Genomic DNA, 21,375 nt, shown 5'->3' on the forward strand with positions numbered 1-21,375 from the left:
CTGTTGAGAGAGATCTTACCAAACATCAACGTTAGCGTGGAGCCACTTATCAGAAGGATCTATATAGGTTGTTACTGCATAAAAACGAAATAGAACTAACTGTCCATGACTGGTTTGAAGTACAGTGATGGCTAGGGAGGAAAGTAAACCGGGAAGAGCTGGGACATTTCTAAATTTGGTACCATTGATCCAAAATTTGGTGTTTATCATCCGGGGGAGGGAGAGATGGTTCGGGGGCAACTCAGACACTAGAGCTTGTGGTGCGCATTTTAAGGACAGAGGGTTGCTGGGTTCAGAGGGAGGAAAAAATCAATGGTTATGTTTCCCAGTACTTTACACTGGGAAGCATTTCCTCTGCCCAGAATGCTCTGCTTCTGGTGGCTCTGCTTCTGTGGCTGGTTCCTTCCTGTCATTTATTTCTCATCACAAAAGTCACCTCCTTCCACCTAATCCAAACACTCACAACATGTCTGTCCATTTTAATTACCTGCTCGCTTTTATCTGATATTTTGGTTTGGTTTCTTGTTTATTACTGGACTACGAGCTTTGCTTTAATAGGAAGCTTGTCCGTTTACTATGGATTCCAGCGACTAGCACATAGTAGATACTCAAGAAAGATACTGAATGAAGAATAAGGAATAGGATAATTGTCCCTGTACAATTTGAGTCATGAAAAAATTAACTTTGTAGAGGTCTTACCTAGTACCTGCAGGTGATTTTCTGGTTCTTATGCAAGATAATAATAATTTGAGGTAAATGAAGCCCCTTTCATCCCTGGCAGGGATTCTGAAAGCAATGGAAAAGTAGAAGGTAGGATAGAGATTTCTGATAAGACCACAACTAAATTGGGGCACTTACATGTCTCAAACTCTTGATTTTAGCTCAGGTCATGATCTCACAGTTTGGTTTGTGGGACCAAGCACTGTGTTGGGCTCTGTGCTGACAGCACGGATCCTGGTTGGGATTCTCTCTGTTCCTCTCCCGCTCGTGCTCTCTCTCTCTCTCTCTCAAAAATGAATAAACAAACACTAAAAACAGAACACCACAACTAAATTAATCTCCAACACCGTGGGGCTGCTTTATCTAAACATACAATCTAGAATCACCTCATTTGAAACTCTTCGGTATTCTCCATTGCTAGGGGTTTTGTGTACTTCTCTGGTCATCTTACCACACGGGCCAGAAACGGGTAAGACGTGTTGAAATATTCACGGTGGCTCGGAGCTGCTGTTTGGTAAGCCTGCTGATCTGGCAGGCCAATGAGTGGAGTGCTACTTGAAAACACCAGGTTTTCTCCATTTCCCCAGCCTATTTCACAACGTCTTGCTTCACTCTTTTCCACGTTCCAAGCTCAGACAGACACCAGCTGGATGAACACTAGACTTGGATGGCAAAGTCATAGTAGCAAATGAACCCCCAAAGTCCCGCCTCCTGTGAACTGTGCCATTCACGACAAACAGAGGCCAGGGGAAAATGAAGATTCTTCACCCGCAGACACCCTCTGGGCAGGTTACCCACAGTTGATTCCAAACCACCTGATCAATGTGGAAGAAGGAATAGAATGGTTCAGCCAAACTGCGCAAATGAAGAATGCTGTCGGCTGATCCCATCCACGGAGCTAAGCAATCTGAATGGGGCAGGAGTGCGTGGTCCTCTGTTGTAACCTTGAAGTTCAGCTCCAGCCCAGATAGGGCTGATGTAGGCCCTGCAGCCAGGCCTCAGGTGATCGTGTGGTCTGCGATACTCCAGTCCTGTCCAGTGCAAGTCTTACAATCAACAAATACTGACCGAGCCCTAGCCACATGCCCAGTCATGGCTAGATTGCCCAAGAAGCCAAGTAAGAACGTGCTGGGGCCAGGGCAGGGCCAGGGATGGGGGTAAGGGGCCTTCAAGAAAGAACTGGGAAAACTGTAGCCATCATTCTGTTTATTGAGTACCTTGCTGTTGTGCAAGGCACTGTTTCTGGCACTGGGGAACCCGCAATTTTTCCCTCCCGCATGAACTTACATCCTGGCCTTATTTCAGCATACTTGTGAGTTTTAGCTTTTGAAATAAAATTTTATTTTGCAATTTAATGTTGTTTTTATTTTGAACCTCTTGGGAGAGTACCATCGTCATTTTGGTATCGGGGCCATAAAAATTTTATTACGGCCTATTCCCCGTGCTGTTAAACGTACAAACAAAAAGTTAGGTTTTTAAACCTCATGCCCAAATATTTTCTAAAAAAGTCACCTGTAGTATTAACTTGAATTTGTGAAAAAGAAAGGATTTGTGGGGGGGGGGGCGTGCCGCACTTGGGTGACTCGGTCAATTAAGCATCCAACTCTTGGTTTCGGCTCAGGTCATGATCTCATGGGTCTTGAGTCTGAGCCCCACATCGGGCTCTGCAATGAAGGCGAGGAGCCTGCTTGGGATTCTGTCTCCCTCTCTCTGCCCCTCCCCCACCCACTTTCTTTCTTTCTTTTTTTTTTTTTTTTAACATTTATTTATTTTTGAGACAGAGAGAGACAGAGCATGAACGGGGGAGGGGCAGAGAGAGAGGGAGACACAGAATCGGAAGCAGGCTCCAGGCTCTGAGCCATCAGCCCAGAGCCCGACGTGGGGCTCGAACTCACAGACCTCGAGATCGTGACCTGAGCCGAAGTCGGACGCTCAACCAACTGAGCCACCCAGGCGCCCCCACCCACTTTCTTTCTCTCTCTCTCTCTCTCTCTCTCTCTCATAAATAAATAAATAAACATTCAAAAAGAAAAAAAGAAAGAAAGAAAGAAAGAAAGAAAGAAAGAAAGAAAGAATGGAGAACCTATCCCAGACAGATTGTCTCATTGTGCTGATCACTGTTTCTGAAGGGGGTGGTTGTGGATTTAAAACCACAGGTAATGGAAGCATTTAGACAGCAAATATGATGGGTGTATGCAGTTCTAAGACTGGGTGTACCCATGGGCTTTGGAAGCATTTATATTATTATGCCTGATAAAGCAGGTGCTGCTCAGGATTTTGGTTCCCCTCACCTCTGGAAGAGTACAGGTAAGAAGTCACCCATCGAGCCCCTTTCTCCAAAGAGAGAAATCCACGCTGCCTTCTCTGAGCTTCTGTTTAATGTTCATTCTTTCCTCACACATTTATTGAATGCTTTCTAGTGTCACGAAGCTAGGCACCAAGGGTAGTTTCCTACCGAATGAGACAGATAAGCCCCCTGCTTTTGTGGAAATCATGGCCTAGTAGAGGCAGACAATGAAAAACGACGTAAATAAAACCAATAGGGTACCATGGTGCTAAGTCCTGGACAGAAAATGACAGCAGGTAATGTAACAGAAAGTGACTGAGGGATGCCACATTGGACGGGGGACGGGACAGGCTTCGTGGAGAATTTGATATCTGAGCAGGCATTGATCATGCGGAAGAGTCAACATGTTAAGATGTGGGGGGAAGAGCGAGCAATGGATAGAAAGTCTCAGCTACAGACCCAGCTTGGCAGGTTTGAGGAACAGGAAGAAGGCCAGCGTGGCTGGAGTGGAGGAGATGAGAGAAAGTGTTTCAAGATGAGGTCGGAGGGTTAGGCAGGGGCTGGGACCTACATTTGGTAGACCTCAGTAAGGAATGTAAATTTTTTTTCTACAGTGTGATTCTGTAAATTGGCCACTAAACAGGTTTGAAGGGATTGATGGTTTAGGGTTTAGTGTTATGATTTAATTCAGAGCCCCACTAAGTGGGAGAGTAGACTTGCAGCGTGTGACCTGTCCCTGTCTTCATTGATTACCTCTCAATCTCCGGCGGGCCAGAGTCTGAAGGTGAAATTCTTCAGTAAAGTCATTTTGGGGATGTTAGCCAGTGATCTCTAACTCACTGACACTCCATGTGAAATAACAGCGGAGAAAATCAGACCTCAGCTGGGAGTTTTCTGGTAGGACACAAGCAGATACTGAGCTAAGACAAAAAGTGTTCATATCTGAGGATGAAACTCGAATCTATAGATCAGAAAGCAGCATAACTCTGAATGCCTACATACTGGCCAGGATTTTCCTGGTTTAATGTTTACTTATTTTTGAGAGAGTGAGAGAGAGCGCGCGAGTGAGCGAGCACGTGCGTGCCTGAGTGGGCGAAGGGCAGAGAGAGAGGGAGACACAGAATCGGAAGCAGGCTCCAGGCTCCGAGCACCAGCAGAGAGCTCCACACGGGGCTCGAACTCACCGACAGAGAGATCATGACCTGAGCTGAATGAAGTCAGACGCCTAAATCCACTGAGCCGCCCACGTGCCCCTTCCTGGTTTAGATTGGGTTTTTTTTTTTTTTTTTTTTTTTTGTCGTCACAATTATTACCGTCTCTTTTAAGGATCTTTCTTGCTGAGCAAGGCTGTAGATAAAATGGTATCAACTATGCTTGAGATGTCTTAACACCTTGGAGCGCGTCACGTGCTAGCCCATTCTGGCCATGCCTGGCCCTACCCATGCTGACTCTGGGATTTTCCCCGTTGGATGGGAGTCCTGCAGCTGCAGTGTTTAGTCAGGGTGTGTTGTTTTCCTATAGGTGTAGTGACCTAGATGGGCTTCTTCTGAAAGTCTAGCAGCTAAGTCCACCAGAGCTGCAGAAGTTCAGCTCAGGACAGCTGAGGAGCCAATGACCTGGAGAAGACTTGCCGGTCTGCCCGCGGTGAGCTCTGCTTTCTACAGGAAGTGTCAGCACGACTGACAATGAGGGTCCAATGATGCAGGCTGTGGTGAGACAGGCTGCAAGCTTGGGCTGAAATGTCTCCTTCTCAGGCACTATAACTATTCCCCAATGTCCTCAGCTCCAGAGGGAGCGTATCCCAGGGACCACACTGAGCTTTGTTTAAATGCTCGCATTAGCAGGAGGACGGGGATCCCATTGAATCATCATCTCCTGTCAAAAAGCCAAGGGTTGTTCCGAAGGAATGCAGCTTTTCCCAAAGAGGCTAAATCCCTAGTACTGATTAGTCCTCATGGCCACGGCGGGGGTGGGGGGGGAGGAGGGGGGAGGGCAGTGTGTTTGTACGTGAGTGTGTGCAGCGATGGTGGTGGTAATCCTGTGCCTCCGCTGTTTTAAAATAGGAGCAGTCTTTTTGCTCACTGTCTGAGCCATAGGGTGAGTAACCTTGACCCCTAAAGCCCTCCACTGGGTGTCATGTGTGTGTGAGTCCTGCCCCTCCTTGGGTCCAGACATTTAGAATGAATAAATTAGAGGGTGGTGGTAACATGGTCATTGTCATTGCAGACAATGTGGCATTTATGTATGGGCACTGGCTGTCTTTATCATGGGGCTCAATAACAAGGGCAAGTTTGATCTTTCATCACGAACCACTGGGGTGTTCTTTAGGCCTAGAGCCTGCAACAGCTGAAAATAGCCCTAGCATCTTGTTATTTTCTCTTTCCCAATTTTTGCCTATTCATACCCAAGAATAAAAGACACAGCCTGTTCAGCCTTTCCAAAGATTTAAAGAACCTTATCTATTGATTTCTAAGTACCCATAAAGGACAATATTTGCCTTGCTTGCATGAGGGTATTCATTCATTCATTCAGCCGTCCATTCAGGAGATATTCATCGAACACCTGCTACAGGCGAGGCACTGGGCTAGGTACTAAGTGAATATCAGTACATGAAAAAGACAAGGGCCAAAGCATGGGAATGTTGAATAAATCTAAGAAGCGACTTCCCCAAGTCCCTGAAGGGGTTGATTTTGCTATACACATCTTCCTGACTTCTGGTCCCGTGCTCTGACCACAACCCTTCACCGCTAGACCACACTTCCCCAAATAAATAACTACTTCTGCATGCTGGGGACGGATTGTGTGCGGCAGCATTTACGTAGGCAGTACAGACAGCAGCCTTTCACTTAATGTTGCAATAACACCGGGCTAAACAATGTGCACTGGCTTCCAGAGTTGCTGAACAAATGCTTGATGTGGGTCAGGTCTCTTAATTCAAATGCCAGAGAAGTACAAAATAGGAAAAGTCTCTATCTGATAAGGCGCAACTGTTGAGGAAAGATATATTTGTTGTCAGTTTGGGTTAAAATCAGACACGGGATTCTAACCTCCTCTTCACTTCTGGATCCCCACAGAGGAGGAACTCCGCACATAGATAATCACAAAGTGCGTAAGTTTTGGTTTTATATGCTCAGACTTGTCCCGAACACAGAACCCCTGCCCTGCTAGAAGGCAGCACTATGTTCACAGAGGCACACGCACATCTGTCTCAAAGTCACCCTGACCTTGGCTAATGGCAAAGATAATTTCGTGCATCAGTTCTGGTTTCCCTCTATTTTAAGGCTACATCATGTGAGCTCCACATTGAAAATGTGATTTTGTAGTCCTGAGGCGGATACCATGAGCAGATTCAGATGTGAGAGTACGTTAGGGTGATCAGAGATTCAGATGCTCTGGCATTTTAATCTTTATCATGTCACTTCCCAGAGGACAGTGGGTCCAGGTCCCATCTCTGTACCGTAGTCACTTCCTCTGATACTGGTCTCTGAGCCCTCCTCTGTGTTCTTACCTCTGTCAAAGAGCTTGCTGCTGCTGTGTAATTCTCCCCTGATTTGCTGATCTTCTCCCCAAAGCTGGAAGGTCTCTGAAGGTAGGGACAGGTCCATTCTGTTCTGTACAGTAAGTGCCAGCCCCCAGAACTCATAGGAGAGCATGGCCATAGGAGGCTGTCAGTAGTTCCTGGATGAATAAATAAAAGAATTATGAATTCATGGTTCTGTCCTTTTCAGAGGATGGGTTTAAATCTCCAACTCTCAGAGGGTAAGGGTGCCGGGAAGGAAAGAGTTAAGCTATCTGGAGGGGCTAGGTTCATTCAGAGACCCCTTTCCTTTTATTGGCAAAGACAGGATAAAGTGATATATGAGATAAATCCTGGGATATAAAATCTTGACACATCCTTTAGGTGCTGAGTTGAGCTAATTCAAACTCTGAAGGGGAAATAAATGAAGTCATTCTAGGTTTTCTCTTAAGCGGCCTGAGATCCAGTTATGAAGGGAAGGCAAGGCCAGACCCAGGAATTTAAAGCTTGACCTCCTTTGTCCAAGCTAATAAGAGAAATGGATTGGCCTTCATGACTTTTTTTTTTTTTTTTTGGTAAATAATCAAGAACAGTGAAGTAGCCTGACAGATGATAGAATTAGGAGAACTGAAGGCCGGAGAATTGTTTCACGATTCAAGGCAGCTCGGAAAAGTCTGTGTTTATGTATTATGTTTTTCCTTCTCGCTCTCCTTTTTTAAGTGCGGAGGTTGGGGGGCGCCGAAATTCCCACCAACATAAACCAGTGCCATACAATGATGAAATTCTGTTTTCACCTCTGCCTGTGACAGGGAATGCAAAAAATAGCAAGTGGCCCAGTTCCACGAATCCCCGCCTCCCTGCCCTCCCAGCTCCCGCCGGGTTCTCATCTCTAAGAATGGAGGTTAGCGCACCGCGGCGCGCGAGCCGCACGCAGTCCCAGGACCCGGAGGATGATGTCAGGAGGCGGGAGTGGCCGCAGCCGGGCCGGGGAGGCCGAGGCCCCGGGGGAGCGAGTAGGGAGGGCGGCCTGGCCCGGCCGACGGCGCGCCCGGCCGCGCGGCGTCGCCTGGAGACAGCCCTGGCGGCGCAGTGTTGCTGTAAACAGCCGCTTCCCTGTTACTATCTATAGCAGGATCGCCTGGCTCCGGGGTGCGGCGGCTGGAGGCAGGTCGGCGGTCCGGCTCCCCGCGCTCCCCGAGGGATCCGCCCGCTGCCCTGATCCCGCCTCGCCCCTTTCCGTGAGCCCCTGGCCCGAAGAGTGGGGGAAGGGACACAGAGGCTCTGCTGGGATCTGCGGCTTCGCGTCCCGGAGGTGGCCGGCGCGCTGGGACCCAACCAGGGGCAATGTGACCCCAGCTGTCCTTTGCAGCGGAGCAGGAGGCTGGGGGCGTCAGGGGGCGCAACGCACTCCCGAGCATCTAGGCGCCCCAACCCCGTTTTCCAGGCCACGGGGCCGCGTCTTAGGTCCCAGTGGCCGAGGTCCCCGGCCTGGGCGCTGCTGGCCACGGTCCTTCCAGCGTGCCCGATGCTCCCCCCTCCAAGTCCTCGCTGGAAAATCACCCGCTTGTGGGCTCCCAGTAAGCACAGCTTCCTGGGGGAACCGAACCACATCTGACTCCCCAGCTTGGACTTGCGCTCCCCCAAGAGCTCTCTCCACCCGGTACTCCCAACTGACCACCTTGCCCACATAACATCCCCCCACCCCCACCCCATTCCTCGGGCCCCAGCTCAGAAGGAGGCAAACGAACCCATCAGACATCCTTGCGTGGAGGTTCTGCACAATGTTTACTGGCTAGTGTCTCAGAGATTTGACAGTAACACTAACATCCTTAAGTATGGCCGAGAAAAAAAAAATGCGTTTTTTCCTTAAAAACAAACAAAAAATTAAAATCAAAATGCCCAGCATCGTAGGTAAAGTAGGTTATCGTAGTCCCTTATTTTGGATCTCCGGACTTTCTGCTTCCAAATGCAGTAACAGTCCTAGTATTGCTCGAGAGTGGGGGCTTAAGGGTCTGCTTCCACAGTTTGTACTGAATTAGGGCTAGAATTTGGAATGTCGTGGTGCTGGGGGGGGTGGGAGGCGCATTCCTTCGGGGGCCCAGGCTTAAGCCCTCGGGCTCTGTACCTGTTTCTCCTTTACCTTAGCCCCAGCACGTTTCCGGGGTTCCGTATACTGGTAAAAAGTCGCTTCCACCCCATCCCCCAACTCCGCTCCGGGAACAAGGGTCCGCATTGAACCAGGTGCGAATGTTCGCTCGCGTTCCTCGCCTTTCCCGCCTCCCCTCCCCCGGCCGCGGCCCCCGCCTCCCCCCGCGCTGCACCCTTGGTGTTGGCTGCAGCCCGCGAGCAGTTCCCGTCAATCCATCCCCCCTCCCCTTACACAGGATGTCCATATTAGGACATCTGCGTCAGCAGGTTTCCACGGCCGTTCCCTGCGGCCGTGGGGGGAGCTATCCCCGGAGTCCCTCATCTTAGGGGGTCCGTGAGACCCCTAAGTCCTAGATTGCTAAGCATTGAGGAGACAAGGAAACGCACCAAGACGGGAGACGGGAGGCTGCGAGGGCGGCGGAGGCGGCAAGGAGGCAGCAGAGGTGTCCAGGTCCGCTCGCCACCCCCCCAGCGCCGCGATGGTCGCGCCCATGACGTGTGGCTGCTCATTCATAGAATGCTGTTATAAAAGCAGTGGCTGCGGCGCCTCGTACTCCAACCGCATCTGCAGCGAGCAGCCCAGAAGTCGAGACAGAGCCGGCGGCGGCGGCGGCGCAGCGAACGAGCAGTGACCGCGCTCCTACCCAGCTCTGCCCCACAGCTCCTACCTGCCTCTGCCCCTCAGCCCCTCGCCCGGGCCTAGACTCACCGCGACCATGATGTTCTCTGGCTTCAACGCCGACTACGAGGCGTCCTCCTCCCGCTGCAGCAGCGCCTCCCCGGCCGGGGACAATCTCTCCTACTACCACTCACCGGCCGACTCCTTCTCCAGCATGGGCTCTCCTGTCAATGCGCAGGTGAGGCTGGCTTCGCGTCGCCGCGGGGCCCGGGGCTCGGGATCACCGGGGAGGAGACACGGGGGGCGGGACGCTCGGGGAGACGAGTCGGGGACCCCTTGGGCCGGGGAGGGAGGCTGCCCCGGCCGGAGCAGCCCTATCTCGGAGAGCCCCGGACTTGTTCCGAGTGCACGCACGCTTGTCATAGTAAGAATCGGTCCTCCTCTCCCGCGGCAGGCTCATCCTGAGTTGCCCTGGGACCGCGCTCTCTGACTGGTCTCTGACATGAGCTGGGGCAAACAGGTCCCAAGCAAAGATTCGCGAACTCGATCCTGGCTCCTCCGGGAGGCGGCAAAAAGCGGCGATTCCCCCTCCCCTAGCTGCCTGGAGCAGGGAGGAGGGGCGGGGGAGGAGGGTGAAGCAGGCGGGTGTGTAAGGCAGTTTCATTGATAAAAAGCGAGTTCATTCAGGAGACTCCGGAGCGGCGCCTGCGTCAGCGCAGACGTCAGGGATATTTATAACAAACCCCCTTTCAAGCGGGTGATGCCGAAGGGATAACGGGGACGCAGCAGCAGGGTGGAGGAGAAGGGCACTGCGTTGCGGATTTCTTGGGAGGAAACGGGGAGACCTTCCATCCAAGATGAGGGGCATATAAAAAGACGAGAGCAGTCCAGGGCACGCTTCTCCCTCTCTCTCCCTGCTGCATGCGGCACTGGAAACTCGGCTGTCGCCACCGGTGTCCGGAACCTGCTCACTCACGTCAGCTCCCCCTCCTGTCTTCGTTCTAGGACTTCTGCACGGATCTGGCCGTCTCCAGCGCCAACTTTATCCCAACGGTGACTGCCATCTCCACCAGCCCGGACCTGCAGTGGCTGGTGCAGCCCACCCTGGTCTCCTCCGTGGCTCCTTCTCAGACCAGAGCCCCCCACCCCTATGGAGTCCCCGCCCCCTCCGCCGGGGCTTACTCCAGGGCCGGGGTCGTGAAGACCGTGACCGCAGGAGGCCGAGCTCAGAGCATTGGCAGGAGGGGCAAAGTGGAACAGGTGAGGAGTTCTTCTGCGCCTTCTCTCAGCAGGGGGCATGGGTTGGCGTAGATGGAGACGGGGAGCACAGTAGATAGGGCGAAGCCACGGATGCAATTCACCGCGCATCCTGAACGGGGACCCCTGGCTCCAAGCCATCTCCACCCCAAGCCAGACTCTGGTAGCCCTGCCCCAAGAAGTACTGCAATAGTTTCTTCCCTAATAGGTTCCTACCTTCTGCTTTTGAACCGGGCTCTTTGTCCTGATTTTAAATGCCAGTCACACCTAGCCCACAACGGCAGGTTGGAAATGGCTTCCCAGCCGAGGTGCCAGGAAGCTGAGAAGCGCCAAGGGCCAGTTTCCCTGGGGTGGCCGAACAGAGCTGATGGCAGACCTTGTCATTGACTGTTGGCCTTTCTGAACATTATTTTTCTAGTTGTCCCCAGAAGAAGAAGAGAAAAGGAGAATCCGAAGGGAAAGGAATAAGATGGCTGCAGCCAAGTGCCGGAACCGGAGGCGGGAGCTCACGGATACGCTGCAAGCGGTGGGTAGATCCTGGGGGGGCGGGTCACTCCTTTTTCAAACTTTGGGAGCAAGTTGGCGACTGGGTATAGGGGAGCTTGAGTAAGCCTGTGTCTTATGCTTTGCTTTATCCCTCTGTGTGCAGGAGACAGACCAACTAGAAGATGAGAAGTCTGCTTTGCAGACTGAGATTGCCAACCTGCTGAAGGAGAAGGAAAAACTAGAGTTCATCCTGGCAGCTCACCGACCCGCCTGCAAGATCCCCGATGACCTGGGCTTCCCGGAAGAGATGTCTGTGGCTTCCCTAGATCTGAGCGGGGGCCTGCCGGAAGCTGCCACCCCCGAGTCGGAGGAGGCTTTCACCCTGCCCCTCCTCAATGATCCTGAGCCCAAGCCCTCCGTGGAGCCGGTCAAGAGCATCAGCAGCATGGAGCTGAAGGCCGAGCCCTTTGATGACTTCCTGTTCCCAGCATCGTCCAGGCCCAGCGGCTCCGAGACCGCCCGCTCTGTGCCAGACATGGACCTGTCTGGTTCCTTCTATGCAGCAGACTGGGAGCCCCTGCATGGTGGCTCCCTGGGGATGGGGCCCATGGCCACAGAGCTGGAGCCTCTGTGCACCCCGGTGGTCACCTGTACTCCTAGCTGCACTACTTACACGTCTTCCTTCGTCTTCACCTACCCTGAGGCTGACTCCTTCCCCAGCTGCGGGGCTGCTCACCGCAAGGGCAGCAGCAGCAACGAACCCTCCTCTGACTCGCTCAGCTCACCCACGCTGCTGGCCCTGTGAGCAGGCGGGGAGGGGAGGCAGCAGGCACCCACGAGCGCCACTGCCCGAGTCGGTGCATTACAGAGAGGAGAAACACGTCTTCCCTCGAGGGTTCCCGTAGACCTAGGGAGGACCTTATCTGTGCGTGAAACACACCAGGCTGTGGGCCTCAAGGACTTGAAAGCATCCACGTGTGGGCTCAAGTCCTTACCTCTTCCGGAGATGTAGCAAAACGCATGGAGTGTGTATTGTTCCCAGTGACACATCTGAGAGCTGGTAGTTAGTAGCATGTTGAGCCAGGCCTGGGTCTGTGTCTCTTATCTCTTTCTCTTTAGTCTTCTCATAGCATTAACTAATCTATTGGGTTCATTATTGGAATTAACCTGGTGCTGGATATTTTCGAATTGTATCTAGTGCAGCTGATTTTAACAATAAGTACTGTGTTCCGGCAATAGTGTGTTCTGATTAGCAATGACCAATATTAAACTAAGAAAAGATATGACTTTATTTTCTGGTAGATAGAAATAAATAGCTATATCCATGTACTGTAGTTTTTTCTTCAACATCAATGTTCATCGTAACGTTACTGATCATGCATTGTTGAGGTGGTCTGAATGTTCTGACATTAACAGTTTTCCATGAAAACGTTTTATTGTGTTTTTAATTTATTTATTAAGATGGATTCTCAGATATTTATATTTTTATTTTATTTTTTTCTACCTTGAGGTCTTTTGACATGTGGAAAGTGAATTTGAATGAAAAATTTAAGCATTGTTTGCTTATTGTTCAAAGACATTGTCAATAAAAGCATTTAAGTTGAATGCGACCAAACTTGTGCTCTTTATTCTGGAAGTTTTGTAAGATCCTGAAAGGTATCAGAGACCAGTTTGTCAAGAAGGGTAGCTCCTGGAGGGGGACACGCCCCTTCGTTTGATCCCTTATTGAAAAGGAAAGGGAAACTCTAAAGCTGATGTTGGGAATATTTTACAAATATGGGTTCATCTGGCGAGGCTAAGATTCCCTAGCAGATTCTGGGGTAGCAACTGACTGTACTATATAGCTTTCGAGGGAACGCGTCTTCCTGCCTCTTTCTCTGTTTTGCAAGTCCAAGGGGGAAATATTTAAATCTAATTGTGCCAATATTAAACTGAAAGGTCTCGATCTTAAAGGAATCCTTTTAAGCAAACAGAATTGAGCTTTGCACAAACCACTTTAACTTTTTATTCCCTCAAAATTACGTGAGGGGTTACTCTCACCTTCAAGGTGAGCAAATTGAAGAAAGTTTAGAATGCATGCCTTTCTCAGTGTTCCACCAGTGAGATCGAATCTTAACTTCCTCATACCTTATCCTATCCCTAAGGCTGAGCTGCCTCTTAATATTTGGTCTAAAAAAAAAGAAACAAAACTCAGGCCTTAACTCGAGCATACATTTAGTTGGGCTATTTTTATTCTCACAAGGAAAGGAGGGCTACTGTCCTATCCCTCGGTAATAAATGCATTGTAATTGCTGACATTTCTTTAACATCATAAGCCTGCCATTCTGTTTACACTGGAGGAAGAGAAAACTGGCCCTGAGAATTTGCAAGAGATCTTGAACAGTTCAAATAATGGTTGATCAGTCGGTAAATAAAAAGTTACATAACAGCTCATTAAGGAGAAGTCAACATGACTCTGAATAAGCTTTAACTTAGAATCTTTAAGAAGAACATGACCTTTGTCTGGGACACCTCTAGTAATGGGGCCCTGACACGCACATGCACAAACCACAAAGAAAAGAGCCGGGGCCCTTCCCCACCCTGTTCTCAGATACCAGGCCGGTACCATGTGTGGAAGCCAGAGGCCATGCTTCCCCACACCTGCTCTGTGGAAGGGGAGCGTCGGTGCCAGCCTCCCCATGCTTTGGTGATAATGAAAATCACTGGGTGGTTATGGGGTGTCACACTCAGTCAAGTTGAAAGTTTTAATTGAAAATGACAGTTCCATTGAGGTTGATGTTCTCACCTACGGTCTCCCTGTGCCTGCAGAATAATTGACATTCGAACCCCACTTGCTTTAGGCCCTTGAGAACACTGATAGATCACATACGACTGCATATGACTTTTGCCTGTCTTGCAGTAATGAAAGTGGCTTTAGACTCCCTATTTGCTGTTCAGAGGGTAAATTTTCTGTAGCCTTTAAATGCAGCCTAGACTAATTACAAAATTACTGTAATTAACACCCAGATCTGAAATAACAAGGTGAGATACCCTGTAAAGAAGCTAGCCACCCCCCCTCCCCTGCTTTCGCATACAGGAATAACAACCCACAGAAGGAGATTTCCCAGGTGGAGAAGGGTGGCTGGACCTCAGCTTTGGAAGCTGAACTGCTCCCCCGGGACCTGGCTAATGACCCCTGTCAGTCCCACGCTGACTATAGAGAAAGAACATTGCTTTCCCTCTGACAGCCTTATCCTATGCCCAGACACAGACCATTCTTCTATTTCACCATGACCCAGGGAAGAACAGGTTGCTTCATCGACAAGACCGCATTACAGGTCCAGGGAGAGGTACTTGCACACAAGGAATCCCTTACCAGGCTTCTCGGAGGACAGAGTATCCTCCATAGGGTTGACATCTCACCCAGCTCCCTGCAGACTATTCTCATGGGATCAAGAGAAGAAAGGAATTCCCTCTCTTTCAGCCAAAGGGCTCTTTCCAAATCTTCCTTTCCTGAGTCAGGATTCAACAATTCCCATGGATGACGGATACTAGGAATGTCGACTTCTTTTTGGGAAAGACTGAGCTCTACCCACAAGATACGACCTCACACTGGTATCAACAAAACAACTATCCCACAATATACAAAAGATACACATATGATAGAAGGGGATGGGAATGAGGATGGGAGGGTCATTTTCTTATGGGGGAACATGTCTGGTTTGGCTCATCAATGGATCCCCAGACCTGTCTCAGTGTCTGGGGTTTAGTACAGGGATAATAAATATCGGCCTGGTGGCCGAATGCAGACATTCTGCACTATTTCCATGAGCAGAAGTACATTCCACACATATTCTCTAAATTCTCCTGTTCCAGACCCTTTTATGATATTAAGCAATGGGGATTTCACATCTTTTATGTCTGGCTTCAAACACATACCCCACTTCTATCCTTGGCTCCTCTGACCTCTGCCCAATTCAATTTCAAAGTGAACACCCTGCCATTGGGTTTCCAGCTCCAAATTAATTTTAGATAAAAAAAAGAATAGAAGAAAAAATATTTATCTCTATATAATGGTGGATTATAGATTCTGTACTGTCTTTGCACATCCCTGCATCTTGCTCAATTACTAAAATTAAAAGGTAGCATTTAGCCATTTGTTCTAAGAACAATAATTTCGTGTCAACAGCAACTTTCTAGGTGTTAATGAAAGCAAATCAATTATGCCATTTTAGTTAAAGGACAGAAGGGAGACTGAGGCAAAATAAAAATTCTCGGATGATTACTCTTAGGAGAGCACCTGAAGTTTCAGTGTTTTTCAAACAAAAAAAAATCTAAAACAAAACAAAAAATCAACCTTTAAACTGTGTCTGAGGCTTCCTCGAAGCACAGAATAGTCAAATAATCAAAAAACAAATGAGAATTGAGGATCATTTGAATGCTGAACATCAGATCGCTTTAAGGTGTGCTGTTTTGCTATTCACATGAAGGAGCTGTCAGTCCCATGCTGACTATAGGGGAAGAACCTTTCTCCTCCACATCCCCATCTTGTCCTTTTCCCCTACAGCCCCTGCTCACCAGCCTTCCTTCCATTCCAGACACACAGCAGGCTTGATCGTGCTGCAGGGCCTTTGCACTTGCTGCCTCTCTGTCTGGGTCTCTTTCCCCAGGTTGGCTCCTTCCTGTCATTCAGGATTCAGCTCAAAGGATACCTCCTTCAAGAGCCCTTCCCACATCATTCTATCTGAAGTGATTTATGCACACATTTCCTCTCCATGACTCTGTCTTATCATCCTGCTTTGTTTCTCCATAGCACATGTCACCGTCCGCAACATCTAATTTATGTTTTCTTTTCGTTTTTAATGAGTTTTGGCCCTTCTTCACCACTGCATTGTAAGTTCCATGTGAGCAGGGATCTCTTATGTCTTGATCACTTCTGTTTCCCCAGTATCTATTAGGCACTCGAATGCTTGTTAAATGAATGAAGATAGATGAATAAATGAAGGCAGGTGAAATTTACAAAATTAATCTAAAGGGAGATAAGTAGAATTTAAAAGTGAAGATAAAGCTGTGTACCTCACGGACTTCTTCCTGGATAGAAAAGCATTTCTTTTGTTTAAAAAATTCCTGTCAAGGGTTCTACAGTATTAAGGTAGGGCACTAGCTAGAGTGGGAAAGAATTTTAAGAGGTCCCCAAAATACAAGCATACTGCAGGTCAGTGACGCTTCGAGACAAATTTACAAATTGAGAAATGTTTCAACATCAAATGAAGAATGGACGTATGGTAAATATAGGCATAACCATCTTCAACGCTTGTATTTATTTTTGAGAGACAGAGACAGAGCACAAGTGAGGAAGGGGCAGAGACAGAGGGAGACACAGAATCCGAAGCAGGCTCCAGGCTCTGAGCTGTCAGTACAGAGCCTGATGTGAGGCTCGAACTCACGAACCTAGAGATCATGACCTGAGCCAAAGTTGGACGCTCAACCCACTGAGCCACCCAGGCACCCTGGTATAACCATCTTCAAAGAAACAAACAAAATTATGGTTTTCACCCTTATTCTTATGGAATTTTATTTTATTTTTTAAAGTTTATTTATTTATTTTGAGAGAGAGAGAAAGAGAGTAGGAGAGAGGCAGAGAGAGAGAGAGAAAGAGAGAGAGGGAGAGAGAGAGAATCCCAAGCAGGCTCTGCACTGCCAGCACAGAGCCCAAGGTGGGGCTCAAACCCAGGAGCTGTGAGATCATGACCTGAGCTGATACCAAGAGTCAGAAGCTTAACCATCTGAGCCACCCAGGCGCCCCCACATGAAATTTTAGACTATCACACAAATCCATTTGGAGTGCCTACAAACTGGTATGCTAAATTATAAAACCTACAATTTAGTTTGCATTAAAATAGAAGACTGGGCACCTGGGTAGCTCAGTCAGTTGAGCTTCTGACTTCGGTTCAGGTCATGAGCTGGGGGTTCGTGGGTTCAAGCCCATGTTGGGCTTACTGCTGTCAGTGCAGAGCCCGCTTTGGGTCCTCTGTCCCCCTCTCTCTGCCCCTCCCCTGCTTGCTCTCTCTCTCCCTCAAAAATAAAGAAAAACATTAAATAAAAAAAAAAGAATAGAAGAATAAGGGTTAGCTGTTATTACTATCATTACTGATATCAATCTTATCATCATAATCATCATTTATCATCATATCATCATAATCATCAAGAATATGCCCAGACCTGAGGAAAAGCAGTTGGTAATAAAGTGTATTGAATCCTGATGAATGCGTTCAAAATCCCCGAAGGACACTGGCTGGATAGATGGCTACTTTCTTTGCACACAGGAGAAAGCGACAGAAGCATAAACTGGGTTTAATTCAGCGCAATTCATTTCAATGACTCCACACACTCATTCACTAAGTTGCCTTTCCTTTGCCCAAGAGCAGAAAGGGTTCTTGGCCACTGTCCCAAGGAGGCTGCCTGGCTTGATGGCCATCAGTTCTTCTTGACTAATAAGCCCTTTTTACTTTCGGCTCACACTGAGAAGGCAGCGCTTTGCTTGGTCCAATCAGTTGATTAGAATAAGAATCCGGAGGGGTTTGATCGATGGTTACATTAGGAGCAGGGCCTCAGAAGGAGGTCTTGTCAGAGGATGAGGAGCAGAAGGCCGCCATGTTTACTTTGGGGGAACAGTGTGCAGTCAGATCTACGGAAGCAATGATTGATTTGCAGGCTTTTTGATCAACTACGAGACTCTCATCACAGCTTTAATTACCAAAACAATATAAGTGAATTTGGATTTGAGGAATTGGATCCAATATAGCAGAGTGGTTCAGAGCAACGACTCAGGTTTGAATCCTGGCTCCTTGACCTTGGGCCAGTTACTTCACCTTTCTGCACCTTAGTTTAAGTAAAAGGGGGATAATTGTACCTTACCTCTTGGGGTTGTTGCAAGTATTAAAAAAAGTTAGTATGTATTGGGTGCCTGTTACAGTATAGAAGTGTTTGCTATTATTTATTATCTCTATAATTAAGGGAGATGGGGGTCAGGGGAGAAAATATTTACCCTCTCGGGCAAGCATGGGCTTCATTTAATTCAATAAAAAGTTTCTGGACGTCTATTATTTATCAGGTGCTGGTTTCAGATATGAGAAAGGCATAGGCCTGTACTCAAAGAGTTCATGGTCTAGTAAGGGAGAAAGACACGTAAACATGTGCATCATAATACACCGTAACGGTGAAAACATCAGATGCAACAGTTGTGCAGAAGAGGGAGTGATGAACTCTATCTGGGGGCATCTCCGAGCCAGTGATCTCTGAGCTGGGCTTTGAAGATGGATGGAGTTTGCCAGATGAGCGAGTGGCCGGTGGAGGGATTTCAGGAAGCAGAGGGATATCCCCGTAAAGGCACACACTCCTGAAACAACACACTTGCTTTTGCTGGACTATAAAATATGGGTGGAGGGGGGAGGAAGGAAAGGAGGGGGATGTGATTATAGAGCATCCCCGAAGTGCATTTGATTTCGTTTACATTAATATTGCAGCATCAAAGCGGAGGGGGCTGGAGATAGGTCAGGAAGAGGTAACTGTGGCCAGATCATGAAGAGCCTGGTATTTACTTGCTTCAGTTGTGTGTAGGCTGGACCGGGGCGGTGGTGGTGGGATTGCAGAGGGAACAAGAGGTAATTAGGGGGTAGGACTGTTGGGACCTGGTGACTGAGTGGATGTGGGAGGTGAGGGAGGGAGAGGAATCCCAGTCACTCCCAGGTTCACCGGGCTCGACATACATGGAGGCTGTGTGACTGTGACTGCAGGAAGAAGAGTAGGTTTGGGGAATAAGAAAGTAAGTTCCATGTTGGAGTTTGCCAAGCCTGTGGGATACCCGGGGGCGGGGGCGGGGGAGGGTGGTGTAGGCAGTTCACTTATACACTAGATGTTCTATGATGTGAGCTTATGGAGCTCGTCTGGAGGCACGTGGTTGGGATCGGACCTGGAGCCCTAGGATATAATAGTGATAATGGCTAACATTTCACATGTGCTTGTTATATGCCAGGCTGTGCTATGCACTTCACAGGCAATGCTAAATCAGGGACTGTATTCGCTTCGCTAAGCATTTGACCTCTAGTAACTGGCCCATACTGGGCATACGATAATTATTTTGTTGAATGGATGCTCTCGTTAAGTCCGCACCACAGCCCGATGGTGCAGATATTATTAGGATCTTCATCTTACAGATGAGGAAAATGAGCTACAAAAATATCACATTGCCCAAGGTCACACACTTATGAAGTAGCAGATCAGAGATTTGAAATGAGCTCTTTGTGACTATGAAGTCTGACGTGCTGAACTGTTTTGCTAGAATGTTAAAATCTGCTCCTAAGTAGGTACTTGTGGGGCTCCTGGGTGGCTCAGTCGGTTAAGCGTCTGACTCTTGATTTAGGCTCAGGTCATGATCTCACAGTTTGTGTGCTCGAGCCCTACATTGGGCTCCTGTGCTGGCTGTGCAGAACCTGTGTGGGATTCTCTCTCTCCCTCTCCTTCTGCCCCTCTCCTGCTTGTGCTCTCTCTCTCTACCTCAAGATAAGTAAACTTAAAATAATATGTACTTATGTGACTTAGGGTGAGCCTCTAGCCCCCTCTGAGATTACCCCATCAGGAGCGGATTTCAAAAATCTCGGAGCTCCCTTTCCAGCTTCAAAACTCTGACGACATCAGGTGACCACGGTGGAAATGCACTGCAGGGGCCCATACCCCACCATTTAGGATGGAAGGCCCGAGAAGTGTATGTAGTGCTAGGTGCTACACCACAACGGCGAGGTGGGAGCTGTGTGGGCGGGCAAAGCGGGCGGATTAGGGTTCTGCGTCTGCACAACAAATTATCGCAAATTTAGCAGCCAGAAGCCACACGTATTTCTTCGTTTCTGTGGACTGCATGGGTAAGCTCCGTCCTCTGTCCATGGTCTCATAAAGCTGCAGTCAAGGTGTCAGCTGAGCTGACTTTTCAGCCGGATGGTTGAAGGGAGAAGAGTCTGCTTCTGAACTCATTCTGGTTGTTGCAGACTTTATTTCCTCATGATTTTGTAACTAAGGCCTGACCTTCTGCTGGCTGTTGGCCAGAGGCCACCCTCAGATCACAGAGACTGTGTTCTCAACATGGTTGCCCACTTCGGCAAGCCTGCCAGGAGAACCTAGTAGTCTGTGCTGGTAAAATGGATGTATATATCTCCTTTATATAGAAATAGATACAGGTGTGGGGCGCCTGGGTGGCGCAGTCGGTTAAGCGTCCGACTTCATCCAGGTCACGATCTCGCGGTCCGTGAGTTCGAGCCCCGCGTCGGGCTCTGGGCTGATGGCTCAGAGCCTGGGGCCTGTTTCCGATTCTGTGTCTCCCTCTCTCTCTGCCCCTCCCCCGTTCATGCTCTGTCTCTCTCTGTCCCAAAAATAAATAAACGTTGAAAAAAAAAATTAAAAAAAAAAAAAAAGAAATAGATACAGGTGAATATATAAATATTGCAGATTATTTATCACAGGAATAACATCCCATCGCCTTTGCCATATTCTATTGCTTAGAGGCAAGTCTTGGGTTCCACCTGCACCCAAGGGGAGGGAATTACACAAAGGCATGGACACCAGGAGGTAGGAATTACTGGGGGGGTCAACCAAGGGCCTCTCATCCACAAGAGGTCACATTAAGTGCTGAGAATGTAAAACTAATAAAACCAACTAAAGTTGGTCTGCTTTTTTATTAATGCCATGAACTGTCGACTTTAGGTGTGACAAAGTATTTCCTGAAAAGAACGTCTCTTGTTGCTTCGAGTTGTAAACAGTTGCTGGGATTACTGTCAACTTTTCATAATGCATATGTAAGCTTCATTTTTAAAATCACTGATCCTTTAATGCGTCGTATGCTACATGGAAGGAAACTCTCAGTTATACTAATAGTTGATCCCCAACACGTGGACTTAGCTATATGCCTTCATCTCAAGAGTAAGTTTGTAATGGTTCAGAGTCATTTGAAACTGTTTTGGGTGCAATGCACATCTCCAACCTATGGTAGTACACAGCACTGTGTTTAAATAGATTTGAAATAAACACGGACAATAGTGAATGAGAAATCGAACTTGAGTGACTTCAGTTCTGTTATTATTTATGACCGTGTGGAGTTTTTGTGTTTAAAATCTAATACTGTGAGGCGGTGCAAACAGACGTGTGATATTTTTATTTGGTAAATATACATTTCAGTTCATACAGGCAATACTTCACTAAATTTTAATATTAGCTTTAAAGTGGAAAATTCCTTTACAATTATTCATTTTAAAACTGAAAAACGATCAAGAAAACAAAACATTACAACAATCTTGTGATTTAGTAGCTGCCTAA

The 21,375-nt window shown here is 48.2% G+C and overlaps 1 protein-coding gene and 1 long non-coding RNA gene across 3 annotated transcripts in view; one reads left to right on the forward strand and one right to left on the reverse strand.

Moving 5' to 3' along the window:
* LOC125167236 (uncharacterized) overlaps positions 1–8,784 on the reverse strand; it is a 48,754-nt gene extending 39,970 nt beyond the window's left edge. For both annotated transcript variants that reach the window (XR_007152714.1, XR_007152713.1), the window contains exons 1-2: positions 8,665–8,784; positions 6,516–6,685 (exon numbers count right to left, since the gene is read on the reverse strand). This is a non-coding gene — a long non-coding RNA (uncharacterized LOC125167236). The remainder of the gene's footprint in view (positions 1–6,515; positions 6,686–8,664) is intronic.
* Positions 8,785–9,235: 451 nt separating this feature from the next.
* On the forward strand, positions 9,236–12,644 carry FOS (Fos proto-oncogene, AP-1 transcription factor subunit). The gene is made up of 4 exons (XM_047864300.1): positions 9,236–9,529; positions 10,297–10,551; positions 10,967–11,074; positions 11,198–12,644. The coding sequence occupies exons 1-4, from the start codon at positions 9,389–9,391 to the stop codon at positions 11,837–11,839; spliced, it is 1,146 nt and encodes a 381-aa protein (XP_047720256.1). The 5' UTR covers positions 9,236–9,388; the 3' UTR covers positions 11,840–12,644.
* The last annotated feature ends 8,731 nt before the right edge of the window (positions 12,645–21,375 follow it).

The sequence above is a fragment of the Prionailurus viverrinus genome, chromosome B3 (assembly GCF_022837055.1).
Source record: "Prionailurus viverrinus isolate Anna chromosome B3, UM_Priviv_1.0, whole genome shotgun sequence".
NCBI lineage: Eukaryota > Metazoa > Chordata > Mammalia > Carnivora > Felidae > Prionailurus > Prionailurus viverrinus.